This window comes from Lontra canadensis, unplaced genomic scaffold (genome assembly GCF_010015895.1).
Source record: "Lontra canadensis isolate GAN:19392208 unplaced genomic scaffold, GSC_riverotter_1.0 scaffold18, whole genome shotgun sequence".
NCBI classification, from domain to species: domain Eukaryota; kingdom Metazoa; phylum Chordata; class Mammalia; order Carnivora; family Mustelidae; genus Lontra; species Lontra canadensis.
The window spans coordinates 17937354-17957930 of record NW_022631012.1 but is presented as its reverse complement, the minus strand read 5'-3'; the positions used below and the strand labels follow the sequence as shown (position 1 = coordinate 17957930).

General features: G+C 35.7%; 1 protein-coding gene across 2 annotated transcripts in view; it reads right to left on the bottom strand.

Annotated features, from left to right (window-relative positions):
* Positions 1–20577, bottom strand: part of DNAH7 (dynein axonemal heavy chain 7) — a 275773-nt gene that overhangs the window by 55670 nt on the left and 199526 nt on the right. For both annotated transcript variants that reach the window (XM_032860188.1, XM_032860189.1), the window contains 4 exons: positions 12951–13141; positions 8957–9090; positions 7702–8037; positions 154–280 (listed from right to left, as the gene is read on the bottom strand). In XM_032860188.1, coding sequence (XP_032716079.1) covers positions 154–280; positions 7702–8037; positions 8957–9090; positions 12951–13141 — 788 coding nt within the window. The remainder of the gene's footprint in view (positions 1–153; positions 281–7701; positions 8038–8956; positions 9091–12950; positions 13142–20577) is intronic.

The following is a 20577-nucleotide window of genomic DNA, read 5'->3' as shown; positions in this document are numbered from 1 at the left end:
AGTCTAGCTGTGATGTCTTGCCTTAACTATAATTATTGTTTAACTATTTACAACCCCTTTTTATGCGTATATACACATACACACACACACCCATACAAATTAGCAAATTAGTGAATCAGTTAGTCTTTTTCTACAAATTATAACAGTACTGACCGCACGTTCATGTAGTAGCAGGTTAGCAGTTAGACAAAAGGAAAAGAGTAGCTTATCCTTTTCAAAGAGCGACCGGCAGACATTGACATACAGGGAGTAAGTAAAGTGATCCTTGAGAATCTGAAGCCTACAAGTCAACAGAAAGACAAGTGAATAAACAAAAATGCACTATACCTTAAAAAAAATGCTCTCAAGGAAACACAGTATAAACCATTTAGATGTATATTCATCTAATAAGCTTTCTGGTCAATTACCTCTAAAACAATCAACGGTCGTCATTAACACGATGTACCAATTTGAAAGCTACACAATGTAGAAACACTTTAGTAGAACTGCATTTTACTGTTGATTGATTTTTTTTTAAAAAACTTAGTCTTTCTTTTGGAAAAAAAAGTCAATGCTTAGTACATTAATCTAATACATTTAAAGATTTGTGGACTATTTTTAACTCTAAAGCATTTCTTGGGGTAAAATTTGATTTTTTTTTTATTTGTAGGTACTTCCAAAGTTCTATATTATATATTAAATTCACAGATTAAAACTGATAGCTTTTTTATTAAATTAACATTTGATAGTATGTTACTCTGCTCATAAATCCATAAAAGCTGGAGAAATCACAAAACTTGATAAGCTACATTTTTATTTACCACATAGATGGAACATGGAACTATGACTAATCATAATATTTGCAACTAACAACTTTCTTGTAAGTACTAACATGTGTTTTCTGTATTCATAGCAATTCTTTACATGAATATAACAGTTTAAGAATTTTCACTTAATTATCTCATGGGGAAAATAAACCATCTTTGAAATAAAAATTTCAAAAATGTTTTTTATTAAATAGGTTATAATAGTTGTAATAGAAATAAACAGGATAAATAGTTCACTGAGAACCTTTTCAGAAACCTGATGATTGACAATGGCCCAAACTAAGCAGATCAACTTACCTGAAGGGAAAATTAGTATAGTTTTTTGGTTAAACAAAATTTTATCAGTGTTTCTTAATGTGTCTAAAAAGAATAATCTACCAGTACCACCATATCTTGGCTATTTTCAGAATGACATCCTAGGCTACCAAGCATTTCAGCTAAATTTTTCTCCTGACTTGCCGATTTCTTTCATTATGTTGTCCCTTGCCAGCGTTCTCATAATGAGAATTACAACAAATTGATATATTTTATTTCTAGTTGAGAACTCTGATAAAGGGCTTGGTAGAGAGGGCTTTGAAACTAGTTGCTGAAATATAGTTGAATTCTCTGAAGATTTAAAATAATCATACTATTCCTGTCCCCATTTTTATGCTGGTCATGGTCGTTTCACACGACATGGTATTTAGTTTGTCTCATCTGTAGCAGTGCAATTAATACAGGGTAATGCAGATTTGGTCTTTCTAGAATAAAATAAAAATGTCTGCACTTTAAAACAAATTTCCTCTTATAGATAGGAAGACTGAAGGGAAAATTATAAGGGTCACTCATATTAGAAATTCAAGTTCAGTCTCAGTGATAAAAATGCAGATTAAAATTCAATATTTTATTAATCTGTTACAGTGAAAAAGAGGATAAAAATGATAATTTTCAATGTTGATGTGTGTTATGGGGTTATAAGATCACTTGCCTTCCTCCAATAGAGTTGTATATTTGAATAATCAATCAGGAGTCTGAAAGAAGTAAACACCTTTGTTCTAATTTTGGGATTCTAGCCTACAGAAATAATGAACAATGTGGATTACTTGCGAGTCTTAAAATGTGAAAATCATGGCACATTCACAAAATGGTATATTGTGCAACTATTAAAAGTTATGTTTTGGGGCGCCTGGGTGGCTCAGTCGTTAAGCGTCTGCCTTCAGCTCGGGTCATGATCCAAGTCCTGGGATGGAGCCCCGCTTCGGGCCACCTGCTCGGCGGGAAGGCTGCTTCTACCTCTCCCACTCCCCCTGCTTGTGTTCCCCCTCTCTCTCTCTGTCAAATAAATAAATAAAATCTTAAGGAAAAAAAAGTTATGTTTCAGAGGAGTACTTAGTAACACGGGAAAAATGATCTTGATAGAAGTGGAAGGAAAAGAAAAAAAACACTCAAAGTGTATGTATACACTTATATTGTTTACTGAGAGAGATTTCTGTTTGGTCCCTGTAACAAAACTATATCCTCATTAGATTTTTGTTTCTGTATGTCAATGGAGTTTTGTTTTTTTTTTTGCTATAATTATTTGTTTATTGTGCTATATTAAAAATTTGATAAAAAACAGATGATCCAAATTACTATAGCTATTTCACAGTATATAGCTACATGTCATAGTCATATATATACATATATATAACAGTCATAACATATGTTTGGTGTAATAGTTAAGTAAGAATTATTATGAATAATAACCATCAGAAGGCAAGCAAAAATAAAATATGTTTTAGTTGCTGAGTAGAAAGAAATAAGAAATAATTTTACTAGTTGTTACAAGTTGATACCCTTAAACACCACCGATTTATCCTACCCACCCCCTTCCCTTGGTAACCAGCATTTTACTGTTTGTTGTTGTTTTTAGTGTTTACAGACATGAACTTTGTTTTGATTCCACATATAAGTGATATCCACAGTACTTCTCTCTGACTTATCTTGGTTAGCATGATGTGCTCAAGGTCAATGCATGTCACAAATAGCAGAACATGTACATGTAGAACAATGAAAATGGACCCCTATCTCATACCACTCATAAAAATTGACTCAAAATGGGTCTAAGATGTAAACTTAAGACCTTATACAATAAAGCTCCTAGAAGAAAATGTAGGGAAGAAACCTATCAACATTGATTTCACCAGTGATTTTCTTGGACATGACACCAAAAGCACAAAACAAAAGCTAAAATCAACAAATGGGATTAATTCAAACCCAAAAGCTTCTGCATGCAGAAGAAACAACTAAGAAAACAAAATAGCAACAAGAAATAAATCTATGCTTACACAGCCAATTCAGCTATGGCAAAGGAGGCAAACATATTCAATGGGAGAAAAGATAGTCTTTTCACAAATGGTGTTGGAAAAACGAGAGCTGCATGCAGAAGAATGAAACTGGGCTATTTTCTGGTACCATATACAAAAATAAACTCAAAATGGATTAAATATCTAAATGTAAGACTTGAAACCATAAAACTCCTAGAAGAAAACAGGTGGTAGTTTCCTTCACATTGGCTTTAGCAACATTTTCTAGATATGTCTCTTTGGGCAAGAGGAAAAAAAAGCAAAAAGAAACTATTAGGACTATACAAATAAAAAGCTTTTGCACAGTGAAGAAAACCATCAACAAAACAAAAAGGCAACTACTGAATGGGAGAAGATATTCACAAATGATATATCTGATAAGGGATTAATATCCAAAATATATAAACAACTTATAAAACTCAAAAACAAAACCCTAAATATTCTGATTAAAAATAGGCAGAGGAACTGAGTGACATTTTTCCAAAGACATATAGAGTCAAACAGACACATGAAAAGATGCACAACGTCACTAATTGCCCAGGAAATGCAAATCAAAACCACAACGAGGTACAAGCTGACACCTCTCAGAATCACTAGAATCAAAAGGACAAGAAGTGTTGGCGAGGATGTGGAGAAAAGGAACCCTTGTGCACTGTTGGTGGGAATTTAAATTGGTGCAGCCACTGCGGAAAACAGTATGGAGGTTCCTCAAAAAACTTTAAAACAAAAATACCATATGATTCAGTAATTCCACTATTGGGTATTTACCCAGAAAATGAAAACACTAATTTGGAAAGATACTTGCACCCTTATGTTTATTGCTGCATTTTCACAATAGCCAAGATACAGAAGACACTCAGGTGCCTGTCAATAGACAAATGGATAAAGAAAATGGAGTGTGTACATATATACACAATGGAATATTCCTTAGCCACAGAAAAGAATGAGATGTTGCCATTTGTAACAGCATGGATGGATCTAGAGGATAGAATACTAAGTGACATAGGTCGGACAAAGACAAATACCATATGATTTCATTCCTATGTGGAATCTAAAAAACAAAACAAACAAAAATCAGAAACAGACCCATAAGTGCAGAGAACTGACGGTTGCCAGGGAGGAGTGTGTTGAGGGGATGGGCACAATGCGTGAAGTGGAGTGGGAGGTGCTAGGCCTCCAGTCACGGAATGAAGTCATGGGAATAAAAGGTACAGCACAGGGACTAAGTCAATGACATTGCAATAGTGTTGTATGGTGACAGGCAGGAGCTACCCTTGTGGTGAGCAAAGCATAACATATGGTCTTGTCCAGTCACTACACTGTACACCTGAAACTAATAGAATATTGTGTGTCAACCATACTTCAAAACAAGGAACACACCACACACACACACACACAACACAAAAACAAAAACAAAAAAAACCCAAAGGAAACAACAACAAAAAAATGAAAGGGCAGCCATAGAAGAAAATTTTTGCAGACCAAATATCGAATAAAGAGTTAATATCCAAAATATACAAAGAACTAACAGCTCAATAACAAAAAAATCTGATTAAAAAATGGGCCGGAGGGGGTGCCTGGGTGGCTCAGTTGGTTAAAGCCTCTGCCTTTGGCTCAGGTCATGATCCCAGGGTCGTAGGATCAAGCCCCGCATCAGGCTCTCTGCTCAGCGGGGAGCCTGCTTCCTCCTCTCTCTCTCTCTGTCTGCCTCTCTGCCTACTTGTGACCTCTCTTTGTCAAATAAATAAATAAAATCTTAAAAAAAAATAGGCCGGAGACCTAAACAGACATTTTTCTAAAGAGGACATCAAAATAGGGCGCTTGGGTGGCTCAGTTGGTTGATCGGCTTCCTTCGGCTCAGGTCATGATCTCAGGGTCGAGGGATAGAGTCCTGCATTGGGCTCTCTGCTCAGTGGAGAGCCTGCTTCTCCCTCTCTCTCTGCCTGTTGCTCTGCCTCCTTGTGCTATCTCTTTGTCAAATAAATAAATAAATAAAATCTCTAAATTAAAAAAAAGAGGACATCAAAATAGGCAATAGGGCTCATGAGAAGACGCTCAGTGTCACTAATTTTCAGGGAAATGCAGATTGAAACATGATGAGAGATTACCTCACACCTGATAGAACTGCCATCATTAGGAAAACAAGAGATCACAGGTGCTGGCCAGGATGTGGTGCAAGGGGAACTCCTCCACAAACTGGCTAGCTAAAGCCAGTTTGCTAGCCCAGATGGTCACTTCAGTTAGCAGGTAAATTTGGGCTGAGATTTCTACCTTCATGATCTGTTAGTGGATTGTCTGTGATACGCAACACATTCTGGTTTAATGTTTACTGAATAACCAAACTGTTTTCTTTCTCTACTGCCTTCAGGGAGAAAACTGGGTTGAGAAAATATTTTGCTTTGGTTCTTTCCCGACAACATACTAGCACAATGGAAATGAATAAACCATGGCAGATACAAAAGACAATGAAAGTCACGAATTCAATACTGAGTGTAAGCTGCCGGACACCCCGGAGCACAGACTGTGATTCCATTCACACGATGTTCTAAAACAGGCCAAACTAATCCAAGGTGTTGGAAGTCAGGACAGTCTTCAGCTTGGTGGAAAGGGCTGGGTTAGTCTCTAGAAGGGGACACAAAGTGGGGTTTCTGGGCTGTCGATAATGTTCTGGGTCTTGATCTGGGTGCTAGTTACACAGGTGTCCTCAATGATGAAAGTTCATTGAGCAAATACTCTGATTTCTGCATGCTTCTGAGTGTAGACTGATAATTTCAGTGAAAGTTTTCAAATATGCTTTTCCTGTTTACTCTTTGGTTGGTTCCAGAATTACACTTTCAGGACCACTGGAGTCATGGATAAGATTTGCATTGTATGAAAATGAAAGGATCTTAAGTAGAGAAGACATATTTTGTTTTCTAGATTTCATCCAAATCTCACATCTGGGTAAAAGGATTTAATTTTCTAGAAAACATAAGGGACTATGGTCACAGTTAGGAAGAAACATGTCATATGTGTGGATGAGTTCTAATTTGATGAAACAAGATATAGTAAAGAAATGAATAATTAGTTGTAAAGCATAAAATTGTTCTAGTTTTTAACTCTTGTACACAAAGCGTGTCTCTAAGTGACAGAGAAAATTAGTTTTCTTCTCTAGACTCCAGCAAATACCTTAATTTAAAAGTAGTTAAGATGATATTTTGGTGACTTGTTTTAAACAAGGTAGAGAAAAACAACAGCAATGAAAAACAAAACACTGTTTACTGTTGTGGCGCCATGTGATGAGCACTGTGATAAGTTCTGAGAATATTATACAACAAACCAACCCTCCTAAACCCTTGTCTCCGGAACTCAGAACCTCGTGTAAAAACCAGACATGCTTGTTCAATTAACTAACATAATGCAAGTGGCTGGGAGCTTTTCTAAGAAAGGTCACTTAAAATTTTGTTTTCTATATTTTAGTAATCCTTCCTACCCTTGAAAATTTCAGATAGCAGAAGAAATAGAGAAAGAAACGACACATTTTCAAGTATCATAATAAAAAAAAACATACTTTAAACTCCACCGGGAGGCGTTTCTTCTTGAAGGTGGCCACCCACTTCGCTTCCGCAGGGGCAGACAGCTGAGAGACTGTTTGCTAAGCCCAGTGTCAGTCTTTACACCTTCACTGATCTCATATTTAAGGTTGCAAAATAACAGTACTAACAAGAAATTGCTCAGTCTAAGAATATTCAAATTTTAGCAGAGTTCTACTGTAGTAAATGAGAGCAATTCAATTCAGATTTTCAGGAGATTCTCATTTTGAATTTCTAAAAAAGTAATTCTGCACTGCGAGTGATCAGTATTAAATTGGATTTCCTTTGTGGGTATGAACAGTCAAGAAACTGAAGTATCCAGCTTCATATTGATCAGTAAGTTTAGAGAGGGCCATGATCGCAATGAACTATTTTCTTTGTTCAAGAAGTAATTTCATGTTAGATCCTATTCAACATAGGTTTCAATACCAAACTAAAATTCACCTCACTGATAATAAAATGAAATTTTATTCTCTTTTACACTTACTGTCAAGGTCTTAATTCCTTTATTACAATAGCCAAGTATAAAATAAGGTATTTTATGTAAGTAAGAATAACACAAATAATCACAAGGTATTTTAAAAAACCTTGTTACTTGACAAAGTATAACTATGTATATATCAGAATGTACATCTGCAACTTTTGGAACGCTGGTTTACAGAGGGTAAGAGTCCTGTCTTTTAGGGGTATTATCTAGTCTTTCCATGCCTCCAATCACAAATACATTTTGCAAATGATCAACAGAGATAAATGTTTCCTCCTTTTAGAATTACATTATAATCCTATCTCCCAGTAAACGATTTCCTGGCAGGCTGAATTTGGTCACATGTATCCCATTTCTCACCCTCAGATTTATTTCCAGAACAATGATTAATCAAGCTCGCATTAGCAGAGACGGCACACCCACACCATTCTGTAACAACAGCAAGAGCCACCGATTACTGCTAAATTTTCATGCATCGGTCAGTATTCCTACTAATCAGTATTTCTTTTACGTACCTTTTTGCTAAAATTTCTGACTTCTCTGAATTTTCAATAGACAGGATGTAAAGGTTAATAAACCAGGTCAGTGAGTATTGGTACATGGGCTCGATGTTAGCTAGATCAGCGATGGAGAAGAACAGGATGGTGGAATGGATGGCGATGGGCCGATAGCCCAGGCGGGTGCTATCAATCTTCTTCTCCGTCTCCTCGGCTACTTCCTGCTTTTGAGAAATCTCATTAGCCAAAGCCTTGGAGGAAGATAATATCTTAATAGCGGTTTCATCTTCTAATATATTGCCTTCCGAAGATGAAAGAATTTCTAAAATCTTGTCTTCTATTTCTTTTAACTGCCTGGAATAAAACACAATTTTCTCAGAAGAAAAAGAAATCATTTACATTCACTTCACGCCCACATTCTTGTCTAGGAAACAAAGAGCTTGGAACCTAAAGAAACGCATCACTTTGTGACAAACTCCCATAACGGTGATGTTGTATAATTAATTTCTTATCTTGCAAAATGTCAAAAAGACAGGACTTTCTGCTCCACTTCTCTTCCCGACAATCATTTACGTGGTAATGGGAGGGAGAGGTATAAGCCGATCTGCTCTGCCATCAAGTATCTCAGCCTCAAGTGAACCCAAAGTATCACTCCATTTATTTTCCAAGGTTTTTCATGACTTCTAGAGCTTTACACTTTGTACCTGTGCTAGAGATAGTGTGAGCGGACAGCGGGATGTAGTGTGCTCGTTCAGAGAGATAACATCAGTTACATTATGAATACCAAAACTTTTGTGCTAAAACTTTGTTGGATACTTGAAAATTCATCGCCTTGACTTGTGTGGGGTAGGCCTTCCAGTTCTTCTAGTGCCCGAGAACTTGTATGTAAAAATATACTCTTATGCAGGTTTCTAAATTAACATAGAGACATTGTAATGCCTTCTATTTTCCTCTTAATTCTCCCCATTCAATGCACCTACTAAATCTAACAAAACACAGCTTTAAAATGTACTGTAATCCATTCTAAGTGATCTTGAAACAAGAACAATTCTATGTTTTTTGGTTTTGTTTAGTTTTGTTTTTTAGAGAGAGTGCGTGCATGTGAGTGGGACATGGGACGGTGGGGGAGGGGTGGAAGAAGAGAGAATCTTAAACTGACTCTGTGCTCAGCTCAACCTGAGATCATGACCTGAGCCAAAATCAAGGGTCCAGCACTTAACTGACTGAGACACGCAGGCGCCCCAATAATTCTGTGCTTTATAATGTTTGATACCTTTTGTTTTCGGCTCCTTGTAGTATCAAGGCTTGCTTTTCTTCTTCAAGGTCTGGCCTCTCTCGGGCCACCACAATTCCCAGCAGCTGATCTTGCATTCCCTCCGACGTGATCATGAAGTTGAGTAATGTTACCTGTAAATGGAAAAATAAACAAGAATTGCACCATTGTTTCTATCGAGAAAGCCTCTGCTTTTATAAGTTCTAACCTTAAAATAGACTCTATTTACTATAGTAGTATATGTGGAAAGTGGCAATTTGTAGAGATTATGATTAAAGATACAGGCAAGTTTGGCTGCTGGATTAAAAACCCACCAAAGTTTCTCACAGGCATAAATGTATATTTCAAAGGGTTTTGTTGGGTGATCAGTTTATTCCTATTACAAACTGATCCAATTTCTGACAACTGTTTAATCCCCAAGTCCATTAGAATCAGGTTGGAAGCTATCTTTCGTACTGGCTGGATGGGTTAATTTATGTTATGGATCCCGGTGGTGATCAAAAGTAAGTGAGACAGGAGGAAAAAGAACACTGTTATTACTCCTCATGAGCATATATGATATTTATAATGTGATAATCATATTACATGATTTTAAATGTACGATATATAATGTAATATTACAATATGACCTATTAGATAATCACATTACAGTATGAACAGCCATTATTGTGAACTAGGAAATATACATTTTAATGGTATCCATTGAGGTGAAATCTATCAACACTTACTTTATACTCCTAGTATGTAATGGCTCTTACAGGCTCTGTTTCCTACATCTTAAAATTCCTCCTCCCCTGGTTGTTTCCCATAAGTGGGAAAGTTGGCATGCTGAGGTCTTTCACATAGCAAATAAACAAATAATTCATTCTGTTTCTCCCACAATCCCTTCAGCTGTGGAATGATCTCTCTTTGCGCCTTCACAACTATACTGTTGAAAATCTTATTTATTTATATACGCTTTTTGTCTTCACCCATCATTCCATTCTTCAGTGCTCTACAATCTACTCTCATCCCAGCCTCCATACACCCATCATGCTCCCAGCAATAAACTACAGAAACTCTTTGGTTCTGATCATCAGTGAACCCATAGGTCAACAAATGCTTACTTGACCTTGGTTTAATTCGAGAACCCCTACCCTGCACCCTGGCTCTTTTAAACATCTGTTTTACAATCTGCCTGCTCTCTCCCCTTGGGTCTTGAGCTCGGTTCTGTGTTTATGTCTCGAGCATCACCTTCTGTGCCTCCTTTCCCCGTGACTTTCATTTCTGCTACGGCTGATTTCTGGTGAAACCCTGTGCCCATCGGCTGTGAAGTATCTGCCTGTACTTCGGCTTTGGCTGCTGAGTGGGAGACTCTACATGTCCTCACCTTTCCTAGTAAGAGAATTTGAGAATATTCCCTCTGCAAGAACAGGGTAATTCCATCTCTGTAAGAAAATATCCTACCTGCGATCAGAAAGTGTACAACAATTTCTTGCAGTACCCCTAGGAAGGTGACCCCCTCCTCTGCCCAAACTTGGCACCTTCTCCCTGGTGGTTTCCTCTTGGTTAAATTTGTCCCCCCCTCACTTGACCTGTGGTGGGCTTTGGATACCACTAGGGATAGATTATATGAGCATAATCATACATTTCTATGGGAGAATAAGAAATTCTTAAAATCAAGCAATTAAAAAAACTCATAAAATGTTATTTTGTAATTTTCTATTGCTTTGTCATTTATTCATGGGAAAAAAATAAAGCATTCAAGAGATTGTCCTCTTGACATGAGAAACCAAGGGCACAAATTATTGAGAGAAATGTATGTTTTATAACTTTTACTTCATTGTTTCAGACCCATGGAGATATTCACTCATATTCCATTAGTGCTGTATCTTTTAAGATCAAGATTTTGTAAATCTAAGCATTTGCTCACAAATGACAATAAACATTTAAAGAAAATAATAACAAAGAAACATTTTAACTTATACAACATATGATTTCATAATTTTATTTTCATTTAGATTCAAAAGGATTATAGCAGCACCGTATCATCCCTTGGGTACTTTTGAAAGCAAAGGTACATAAAAGATCCTAAAAATAGGATTTAAAGGAAGTATTTTAATTTGTAAATGAAAGCAAGTAACTGCCTCACTATGTTTTCTAATCCCTGTTTAATCAATCCCAGCAATTAAAAATAATGAAGCAATAAGACGCCCTAGGGATTGTAAGGATTTCAATACTGAATCATAGATCAGTTTCCTCCCCACAGCAGGTTATGGCTTCTATAACTAGTTACCTGTGAACTAAGAATTGTTAGTCATTTGTGAAATTTTCATAGATCTTACTGAAAAGTAAAAATGGTTTTCCATGTCATTTATTAAAAAAAAAATGAACACAGTTTTGGGATTTTAACATTTTCTTTTAGGTTTCATACTTTCTCACTTATATTTAAAAGTTAAATAATAATGTTAATCATTAACACTCATATAACACTATGTGCTGGGACTTATTCTAAGCCCTTACATAGATTAATTTATTTAGTCTTCATACCACTTTATGAGATGGATAGTTATTATTCCCATTTCTAGACTGGGGAATGGAGGGACAGAGAGATTAAATAATTTGGCTAATGTCACAACTGGCAAATGATAAAGCTAGGATTTGGACCAAGGTAGTCAGGTTCAAATGGCTTCAGAATCCATGTTTAAATTACTACTAGATACTATCTCTCCTGATAGACAATACACAATTTTTAGGTGTTTAGATAACATTTATTTTTTTTTATTTTTTTTTAAAGATTTTATTTATTTATTTGACAGACAGAGAACACAAGTAGGCAGAGAAGAAGGCAGAGAGAGAGAGAGAGAAGCAGGCTCTGCACTGAGCAGAGAGCCCGATGTGGGGCTCGATCCCAGGACCCTGGGATCATGACCTGAGCCGAAGGCAGAGGCTTTAACCACTGAGCCACCCAGGCGCCCCATAGATAACATTTATTTTAATTAGTTAAAAATAGTGGCCAAGATTTTCCATATTTTAATATTGTATTTTTAAAACTAACCTCAAGGATTACCCCACTTTCCCTCAGTCTTCTTGGCTTCTCTGAATGTCCAGCCTAAAGTATGTCCCCAATTCTGAGCTCCTGTGTTTTCTTAGTCATAAATATAGTCACTTAACGTACATATTATTTACAGTGAAAACCTCTTGAGAGCAGTTACCAGTTAATTCATCTTGGAGGGAATAAATTATGTCATCTTTGTGCTTCCTTTGCCTCTGTAGACAGGGGCCTACATTAATTTAAATATTCCTAAAAAAGGACAGTTTTTGAACTCTCTGGTTAAATCTTGTCTCCATATGTAACTTTCAAAATCTGAATCAACATTTCTTAATGTCCTCTCTTGTTAGTTTCCATAAATGAAAGTTATCCCTCCCTCCCACACTCATTCCACAAACATTGACCAAGTGCCAAACTTACTGAGTGCCAAGATTTGGGAATAAAAATGGAGTGACCTCTGGGAGCTCAGTCGCAGATCAATGTCTCAAGTAATTTTAGTCATTGACTAAAACTTTAAATTTTCTTGAAAGGACTTGCTAGTATTTTCAAAGAACCACTGATTAAAATCAATTCTTTTAAGTAATTATATAAAGTCAGATAACAGCATCCTTATTCCAAGAAAGAAGAATGGATATTTTTAAATTTCAGCGCCAAGAATTAGCATATTATCATTTATTACAAAGGGGGTACATATATATCATCTATTCTTAACAATGAAATTCTAAGAGTAATATCAACTATAGGAATTAGATTCTCAGAGGTTTTTTTTTTTTTTTCCCCACTTCATACTGAAGGCTCCTTTATTACTCACATGCACACACAAAATAAACATTTGGAACTATAACAGCCAAACAAGGACAAAATCTATTTTTCTTAGGAAACCCATCCTTCTTATGCCTTAGGAGGAAAACACAGTCATTGATTATAAAATTCAAAAGAGAAATATTCATTTTAGATACTAGCCTTTACTGATGTTTCAGGAAGATAATGAGGATTTCTTAGCTTTGTAGTAATATAGAAGCGGAAATCTGATGCGTATTCAACGGTAGAATCCCCAAGTCGGATACATGTACTCCCACCCTGCTTAAAGGTCTGTTTCAGTAGAAGAGGCTCCAGAATAGGATCTAGTTCTTCTCCAACATTTTCTAGCAACACTGGAGTGGAATCAGAAAAAGATGCCATGTTATTTTAAATATTGACTGTAAACATTCAACCACCGAATTCTTTCAGCCCCTAGATTACTATTATTCCTAGTTACCTATAAATTTATTTTTGTCTTCTGAGTGTAAGGAAACAGTGTCATAAAAAATAATTGGGTGCCTGTGGGATGGGCTGAACTGGTGGGTCTATCTGGTCCTTTTGCATCATCTTCCATACTTCTTGGCTATGGTCCTACTCAGGGCTCCCCACCTCGCCTGCCATTCACTATGTGCCCAACTACAACAGCGGGGAGGTATATCCATCTGAGACACCAGACAATAAACATTTCAACTTGTAGCTATTTAAATAGTTATTGATTTTTAATTAAGAAAGTAACTCGAGCTTATTGTGGAACATGAGGAAATGTAGGAAAGAATAAAAGTGTTAAATAAGGAGGCCATTAGGCTGAGTTGGCTCTAATGCTGCGGTGACCTAAGGAAGCAAACCGGAATCTAAGCTTATTAAGGTCTCAAGGTCACAAAGTCAAAATAAAAATCCTAAGGATAACAATCAAAAATAAAAATAAAAATCCTAAGGATAACCAAGTACAAGCAGCCAATGAGGTTTTAAGCTATTGCCAGCCAAATAATTTCCTTTCTTTTCTCCCTACTTCCCCCAGCTCTGGTCAGTGGAGCAATCTAACCACATCCAAACTGGCAATGCCCAATTCCAACCAATTTTTGCTCAAATAAACTCTTAGAATATTTAGTATGGCTCAACTTATCTTTTAAATATTTTACATAATTGACTCATACTCATATATGGTTTGATAGAAAAAGGACACAAAACTATGATAATTTTTTGTTGAATAAATTTTTTTGAATTTTTTGAATAAATTTGTTTGAATAAATTTTCTCTTCAGTATTTTACTAATCTTCTTCTATGCACAATTGAGACTAAACAATATATCTAATTTCATATCCTAATTATTTTGCTTGACATTATACCATAAATATACCAGTTAACATTAATAAACATGCTTTTAATTACTGTATAATAGTCTCAATATTAATTTTATCTAATATTTTAAGTCAATTCTCTACTATTAGATATTTTAATTGTTGTGTGTTCTCAATATTATAAATAGCACTGTGTACAAAAACTTTGTGCTTAAAAATATTTTCTTATGACAGCATTCTAGAAAGGGAATCCTTGGATGAAAGACCAGTGACATCGTTAAGGCTCATGATACATTTGCCAAATTAGTCTTACATGTTGGAGTTTGGGGGTGCTATTGCAGCCAACCTTGAATAATGGTGTTTTATGTAAGTCCTTTGAGGGCCTAGATGTGCAGTCTTGCTGGGAAAGGGGAGCTTAGGGCATCCAGATGGCGGGTATTTGAACTTCTATTGCCATTAAAGTACAAACATACTCTACTCCTTCCCAGAGGTTACACCTGGCTAAATAAATTCCTAAAATTGTCTTGTCAATTTCCTTCACTGCTGAGATCTTAATTAACCAAAGCTGGCATCTCAGATGACTTTAAAATTCATTCTCATTTTCTGCTTGAATAAAATGATTATTTTTCATAGTTAAATAATATGAGTGCATTATAATGGATTAAATACATTAATCTATTATTTAGATTGCTTCCATTTTTTCTGTTGTTAATAATGCTACAGTGAACATCTTTTTGAAAAAACCCTTGTGTTCATCTCTGATTATTTAATCAAGCTGGAGTCCTAGAAGTGCAATTAATTTAAAGGCTATTTATATTACCAAATTGCTTTCCTGAATGGCTGTAGAAATTTCAGAGTTGCATTGAGCACTCTTTTTTTTCCCTTTTTAAACCTGTTTTTATATAATATTGTATTTATAAATGCCAGGCACCATGATGACATTTTATTTTCTCACCCTCAAATGTTTTAAATAACATGGAATACTGTTACCCCATTTTTACATGTGGGGAAACTGGGGCAAGGCAACGGAGCTAAAATTTCCAGTTAAATCAGCTGGTAAATGACAAAGCAAACACTTGAACTGAGCAGGGTGGCTACTGCCACGGCTTCCTTAACCACCATGTGAGATGGACAGCATTAAATACTGTATTCATGACTCGTAAAACTTGAAAGGTAAAAAATAGTTAAAATTTGTATTCAAGGCTTGATGTTTTGGATGCTCTTTGTCTAATTCTATTTTCCCCCCTCTGGACATTATCTATTAGTACACTGGCCCATTCTCCTATTGTGTATGTTCTTTACAATTCGGTATAGCTCCAAGTGATAAAAAACCCACAATGACTGTGACATGAGAAAGAAGGACTTTATAGCTCATGTAAAGGGAGCCCGAGGGAATCTGTCCAGGGTGGGAGGGACCAGTGTGTGAAACAGAAAAGGAAAAACATCTTTAAGGAAGATTTCCTGAGGATCACAAATGGCACTTCCACTGACACCTTGATGGCCAGACCATAGTCACATGATCATATGCAATCACAACAGAAGTTGGAGAATTTCTTTAACTATGAATGCAGTGTTGCCCATGGAAATACAGGGAAACCAATAGGTATTGGGGAACAAATATCGTTCATTGTCATAAAGTGCTAGTTTTTAAAACTTTATTTGTATCTTTTAACATTGTTGTAACAAATAGCTCCCATTTCCTGGTTGTTTTCAAACAACCAGGTTTGTTTACACTTTTTTTTTTACATTTTTTTTCTTACCTGTAGAAATTTTCAAACCTTGGTCAGGGGGGCCTGGATGCCTTGGTCAGTGGAGCACCAGACCAGCTCAGGTCATGACCTCAAGGTTGTGAGACTGAGTCCTGCATCAGGCTCTGTGCTCAGCACTGAGTAGGCTTGGGATTTGTGATTCTTTCCCTCTTCCTCTGCCTCCCTGCCACCCTGTCCACTCATGCTATGTCTTTAACATAAATAATAAAATCTTTTTAAAAGTTTTTCAAGCTTTGTTCAAAAGCAAAAAGAACAGTATGCTGAACTTGATATACAAATCATCCTGCTTTGATCCTTGTAAATTTAGCCAAACTTCTTTCATTTCCTCCTCATCTCACCCTGGATTATTTACAAACAAACGCTAGATATCATAAAACTTCACTTTCAGATATTTGACTAAGTACCTCTGAAAGGTAAAGACTTTTTTCAAAGATTTTATTTATTTATTTGAAACAGAGAGCATGAAAGAGAGAGAGAGAGAGCATGAGAGGAGGAAGATCAGAGGGAGAAGCAGACTCCCTGCTGAGCAGGGAGCCTGATGCGGGACTCAATGCCAGGACTCTGGGATCATGACCTGAGCCAAAGGCAGTCACTTAACCAACTGAGCTACTTAGGCACACAGGTAGAGATTCTTTTTAAAAAATTTTCGCAGCCAGGGCACCTGGGTGGCTCAGTCAGTTAAGTATTCAACTCTTGATATCTGCTCAGGTCATGATCTCAGGGTTGTGAGACTGAGCCCCACGCGGGGCTCCCCGACCAGCGGGGAGTCTGCTTGAGATTCTCTCCCTCTCCCTTTGCCCCTACCTCTCCCTGCTCTCTTTCTGTCTCTAAAATAAATAAGTAAATCTTTTAAAAAATTGCCATAGCTTAAAAAAGATAATTCAAAATTCAAAATCTTAGCAAATATATGTTAAGGAATAGGTTTCCACATTGTCTTAAAATATTTAGTTCAATTTAAAAAAATTTTTAATTTATATTTTAATAGGTTCCTCATCCAACATGGAGTGCAAACTCACAACCCTGAGATCAAGAGTCATGTTTTACCAACTGAGCTAGCCAGGTGCCCCGACTTAAAATATTTTGATTACAGTTTGATTGCTTAAATTGGGATACAAATTCCATAAATTCTAATTGCCCAATAGTCTCTTAAGTTCGATGTTTCTTGGCTTAGCTTATAAATTTTTAGAGTCAAATATATGAATATTTTTATCAAGTGTGTATTTTCTTAGAAAGTTTCTTCTCAAAGACAAGTTAGTTATTCCCCTATGTTCTTTTAGCATTTATGTCTTCCTTTTTTGCCTTTCATATTTAATTCTTCAATTCATCTAGAACATATTTTGGTCTGAGGTAAGACTCTGACTTAACACATTTTTCCACAAAACCACTTCTTCAACACCTTTTGCTGAATAACCTATCATTTTTCCATTGGTTCATAACATTTACTTTATAATGTGTTAAAGGTTTACATGTATTAAAATTTATTCCAGAACTTATTTGTTAATTGAAAACTCACTCTTCTTCTGAATTTTTATTGGCTTTTTCATTTATTATTTCTAGGTTAACTTTGGCATTATTTCTAAATATGTATTTCTCAAAGAGTGACATGTTTATAACACTTAATTTTCTTATCAGACCAAATGAGATGTCCTACTCAAATTGTGCTTTTCTGTGAAGTTTTGTCATTTTTTTTACTATACATTGTTAAAGTCATGCTAAGTTTTTGCTTTATTTGTTTCGCTTCCTATTCACTGGTTGGCTAGAATTACTACACACTCAACTTTTTCTCAGTTATTTTTAAATCTTGTTTTTGGAATATATCTACTCCACTAAATTCTTTTATTATAATAGATTTTTAGCTAATTTTCTTTGATTTCGTAGATGAAATATATTATCTACAAATATTATTTCCTCTTTCCAAATGTTATTGCACTCTCATTGTTTCTTATTTTATTGCACTGAAAAGAACTTTCCTAATAATGTTAAGTGACAACAGTGATACTAGATACAGAATTCTCATTTTTATTTTTACATGATCAGATTTTTAAAATCTATTAATTTTCTAGAATAAGATATGAACTGGAAATCCTGTTTATGAAGTGTTACAACATTTAAACTTTGCTTAATTGCCTCAACATTTATTAACAGAAATTTTTGGATTAAAATCTCATCTTTAAATTATTTTTCCCTAAAAATATACAATTTCAGCCCCTACACCAATATGTTTCCTATTTTGAAATGGAATTAAGAGTGTCTAAATTTATATGTATGAGTCTCTTTAAAGGTAAAATACATATTATAAAACTTAAATATTACACACTTGATTCTTTTCCCAAAATGTGAAAATGTATTCCTAACAGAATCAAGTCTTATACCTGTTTTCTGTAGCATCCTGATTTCAAAGAAATCTGTTCTCAGAACTGAATATTTACTACATTATGAGCCTCAGTGAGAAATAAAAAATATTCTAAACTTAAAAAACAGGAAAAAGAACAAAAATCTGTAAGTACACAAATTACCCCAGAATGTTATCCTTAATTTAACTATTTTATTTTGACTCCCCTAAATTTTAACTAGATCAAAATATGTTTCATGTTAAAATACAGGAGCAAAAATTAATGAGACAGGCTTTTCTTCATTTTTCTATCATCAAAGTTAACCATATACTGATTTCCGTAAAAACCCGTCCTTGTTTCCAAATGTCAGCTCATCCTGTATTTGCAAACCTAGTGGGAAACCAACATTGGAAACCAAACACATGCTGCTAATGTCTTTTGAGTAAGGCAGAGTATCTCACTAAATGCAGTTATCCTTCCTAAGAAAAATATAAAGGAGACCCAAGTATTCCTTTCATATATAATTTTCCCTTACAACAGCAACTGATACCAGGCTTTTATAAAATGATGAATTATCTACATTATTCTATGTCAGACTTCAAATTTATAAGAAAAAAATCCTCTGTGTATTTCTGCTCAACGATATAGCATTTTGCACCCATTTTGAACCACCTACTGGGGACCCTCAAAGAGCTTGGAGGTGAGAAGCAAACAGTTACGTACATAATCATAAGGGCAATAGTAGAAATTTGTAAAAACTTCACTATTGGCATTTCACTGGAGAGGTAGAGATGTCATAGGAAGAGAGCTGTTTGAGCGGTGTCTTAAAGGCTGCACTTAAACGAATTCACCAGTGGATGGAAGAACGCAGAAAGCCAAGAGATGGGAAGCGATGCCAGGTCCTACGAACTCCCTGCTCCTGTGCACCGTATCCACCCGTGTTATGACTCTCATCACACGTGTAATCACGGTCTCCCTCTTGAAACCAATAAAACAGCAGAGACCAAGTCTGTCTTGCTCATGCTATGTTTTCAGCGGCATGTAGTAGTTGCACAACAAATATTTGTTAGGTGAGTGCAAGAACAAGCAAGTGAGCGAAGGAGAGAAAATTAAACCAGAAATAGTTTTGCATGTTAGACCCAAGGGGGAAAAGAAAGCGAAGTGCTAGGAGATAAAGGCAAGCTCAGGTAGGACAGATGTTCTTAAAACAAAGATTGTTTTTTTCATAGAGTGAATGAGAAGTTATCCAGAGATTTTCTATACCAGTTGATGTCTTTTTAAAATGTTGTCTTATTTTTCCAGCTTTACTGGGGAGTACAAATAAATTGATTCATCAGCAATATTTATATGATCAATATTCTATGCACACCTTATTCACTGATGTAGCTAATATAAACGTATCTCTATTTTCTAGAACACGGCTTTCAAACTTTTTGCAAGCAGGAGGATACTTTTTTTTTCCAAAGAAGATATTATCTTAAAACTTAATAGAAACAAAGAAGAGGGAGGCTACTACTCTGGCTGAAGCAGAGGCAGGTGGACGAAGGAGGAGAAAACTTTTGCCTTCTCTGCCCAGGCTGCCAGCAAGGGATGATGCATCAAAAGCCACTGTTCTTGAATTGGCCAATGTCTATAGTAATTTTTAAATGGAAGTCTTTACTGCCTATGTTTTAAAACTGTAACAGTAACCAATTCTTTTACTTGAAGTTCTGATACAAAAATAGTTACAAAATCTGCCCTCTGTTACTCTTTCTATAATAGTTTTACAATTTTCACTTTTCTCTGATGACTAATGTTTGAAGGTATTGTAAATAATTACTACCCATTTTTAAAGTAGTTCATCCCCAAAAGTAGGTTAAAGCAACTGCGAGTGGTCCAGTAGACATTGGGCAAAGGCGGGGGTCTTGGGGACTAGTTTCAGCACTGCCCTTTACTGGGGATACAATCTTGGTTAAGCCAAGTAACTAACATTCTCAAGCACCTCACTTACTTTGTTGATTAAATGAAGTGATTGGAATTACTATTGGATTTCATATTTTTATGGGCGCAACTCCAAGTAAGAAATATATTTTAAATTTTGATTAGGCACATATATACATAAAACTCCAAAAATTTAATGAACTAATGCTTACCTTGACTCCATGCTATGCAGCCTATAATATTTTATTCTTTTCTACTGCATTTCATTGAAAAATGCTGGTCTTGACCCACTAAAAGTTTACTTTCTCTCCCACAGTTTGGAAACGTCTACACTGATTGTCTCCATGGCCCTTTCTTCCCTAAAATTATGGAACACTAACAGCAAGATCCATGACTGAGACTGTAGAATCCCAGAATGTTAAGCACATGGTAGATGCTAAATGACTGTTTATTTTTTTAGCATATCAAG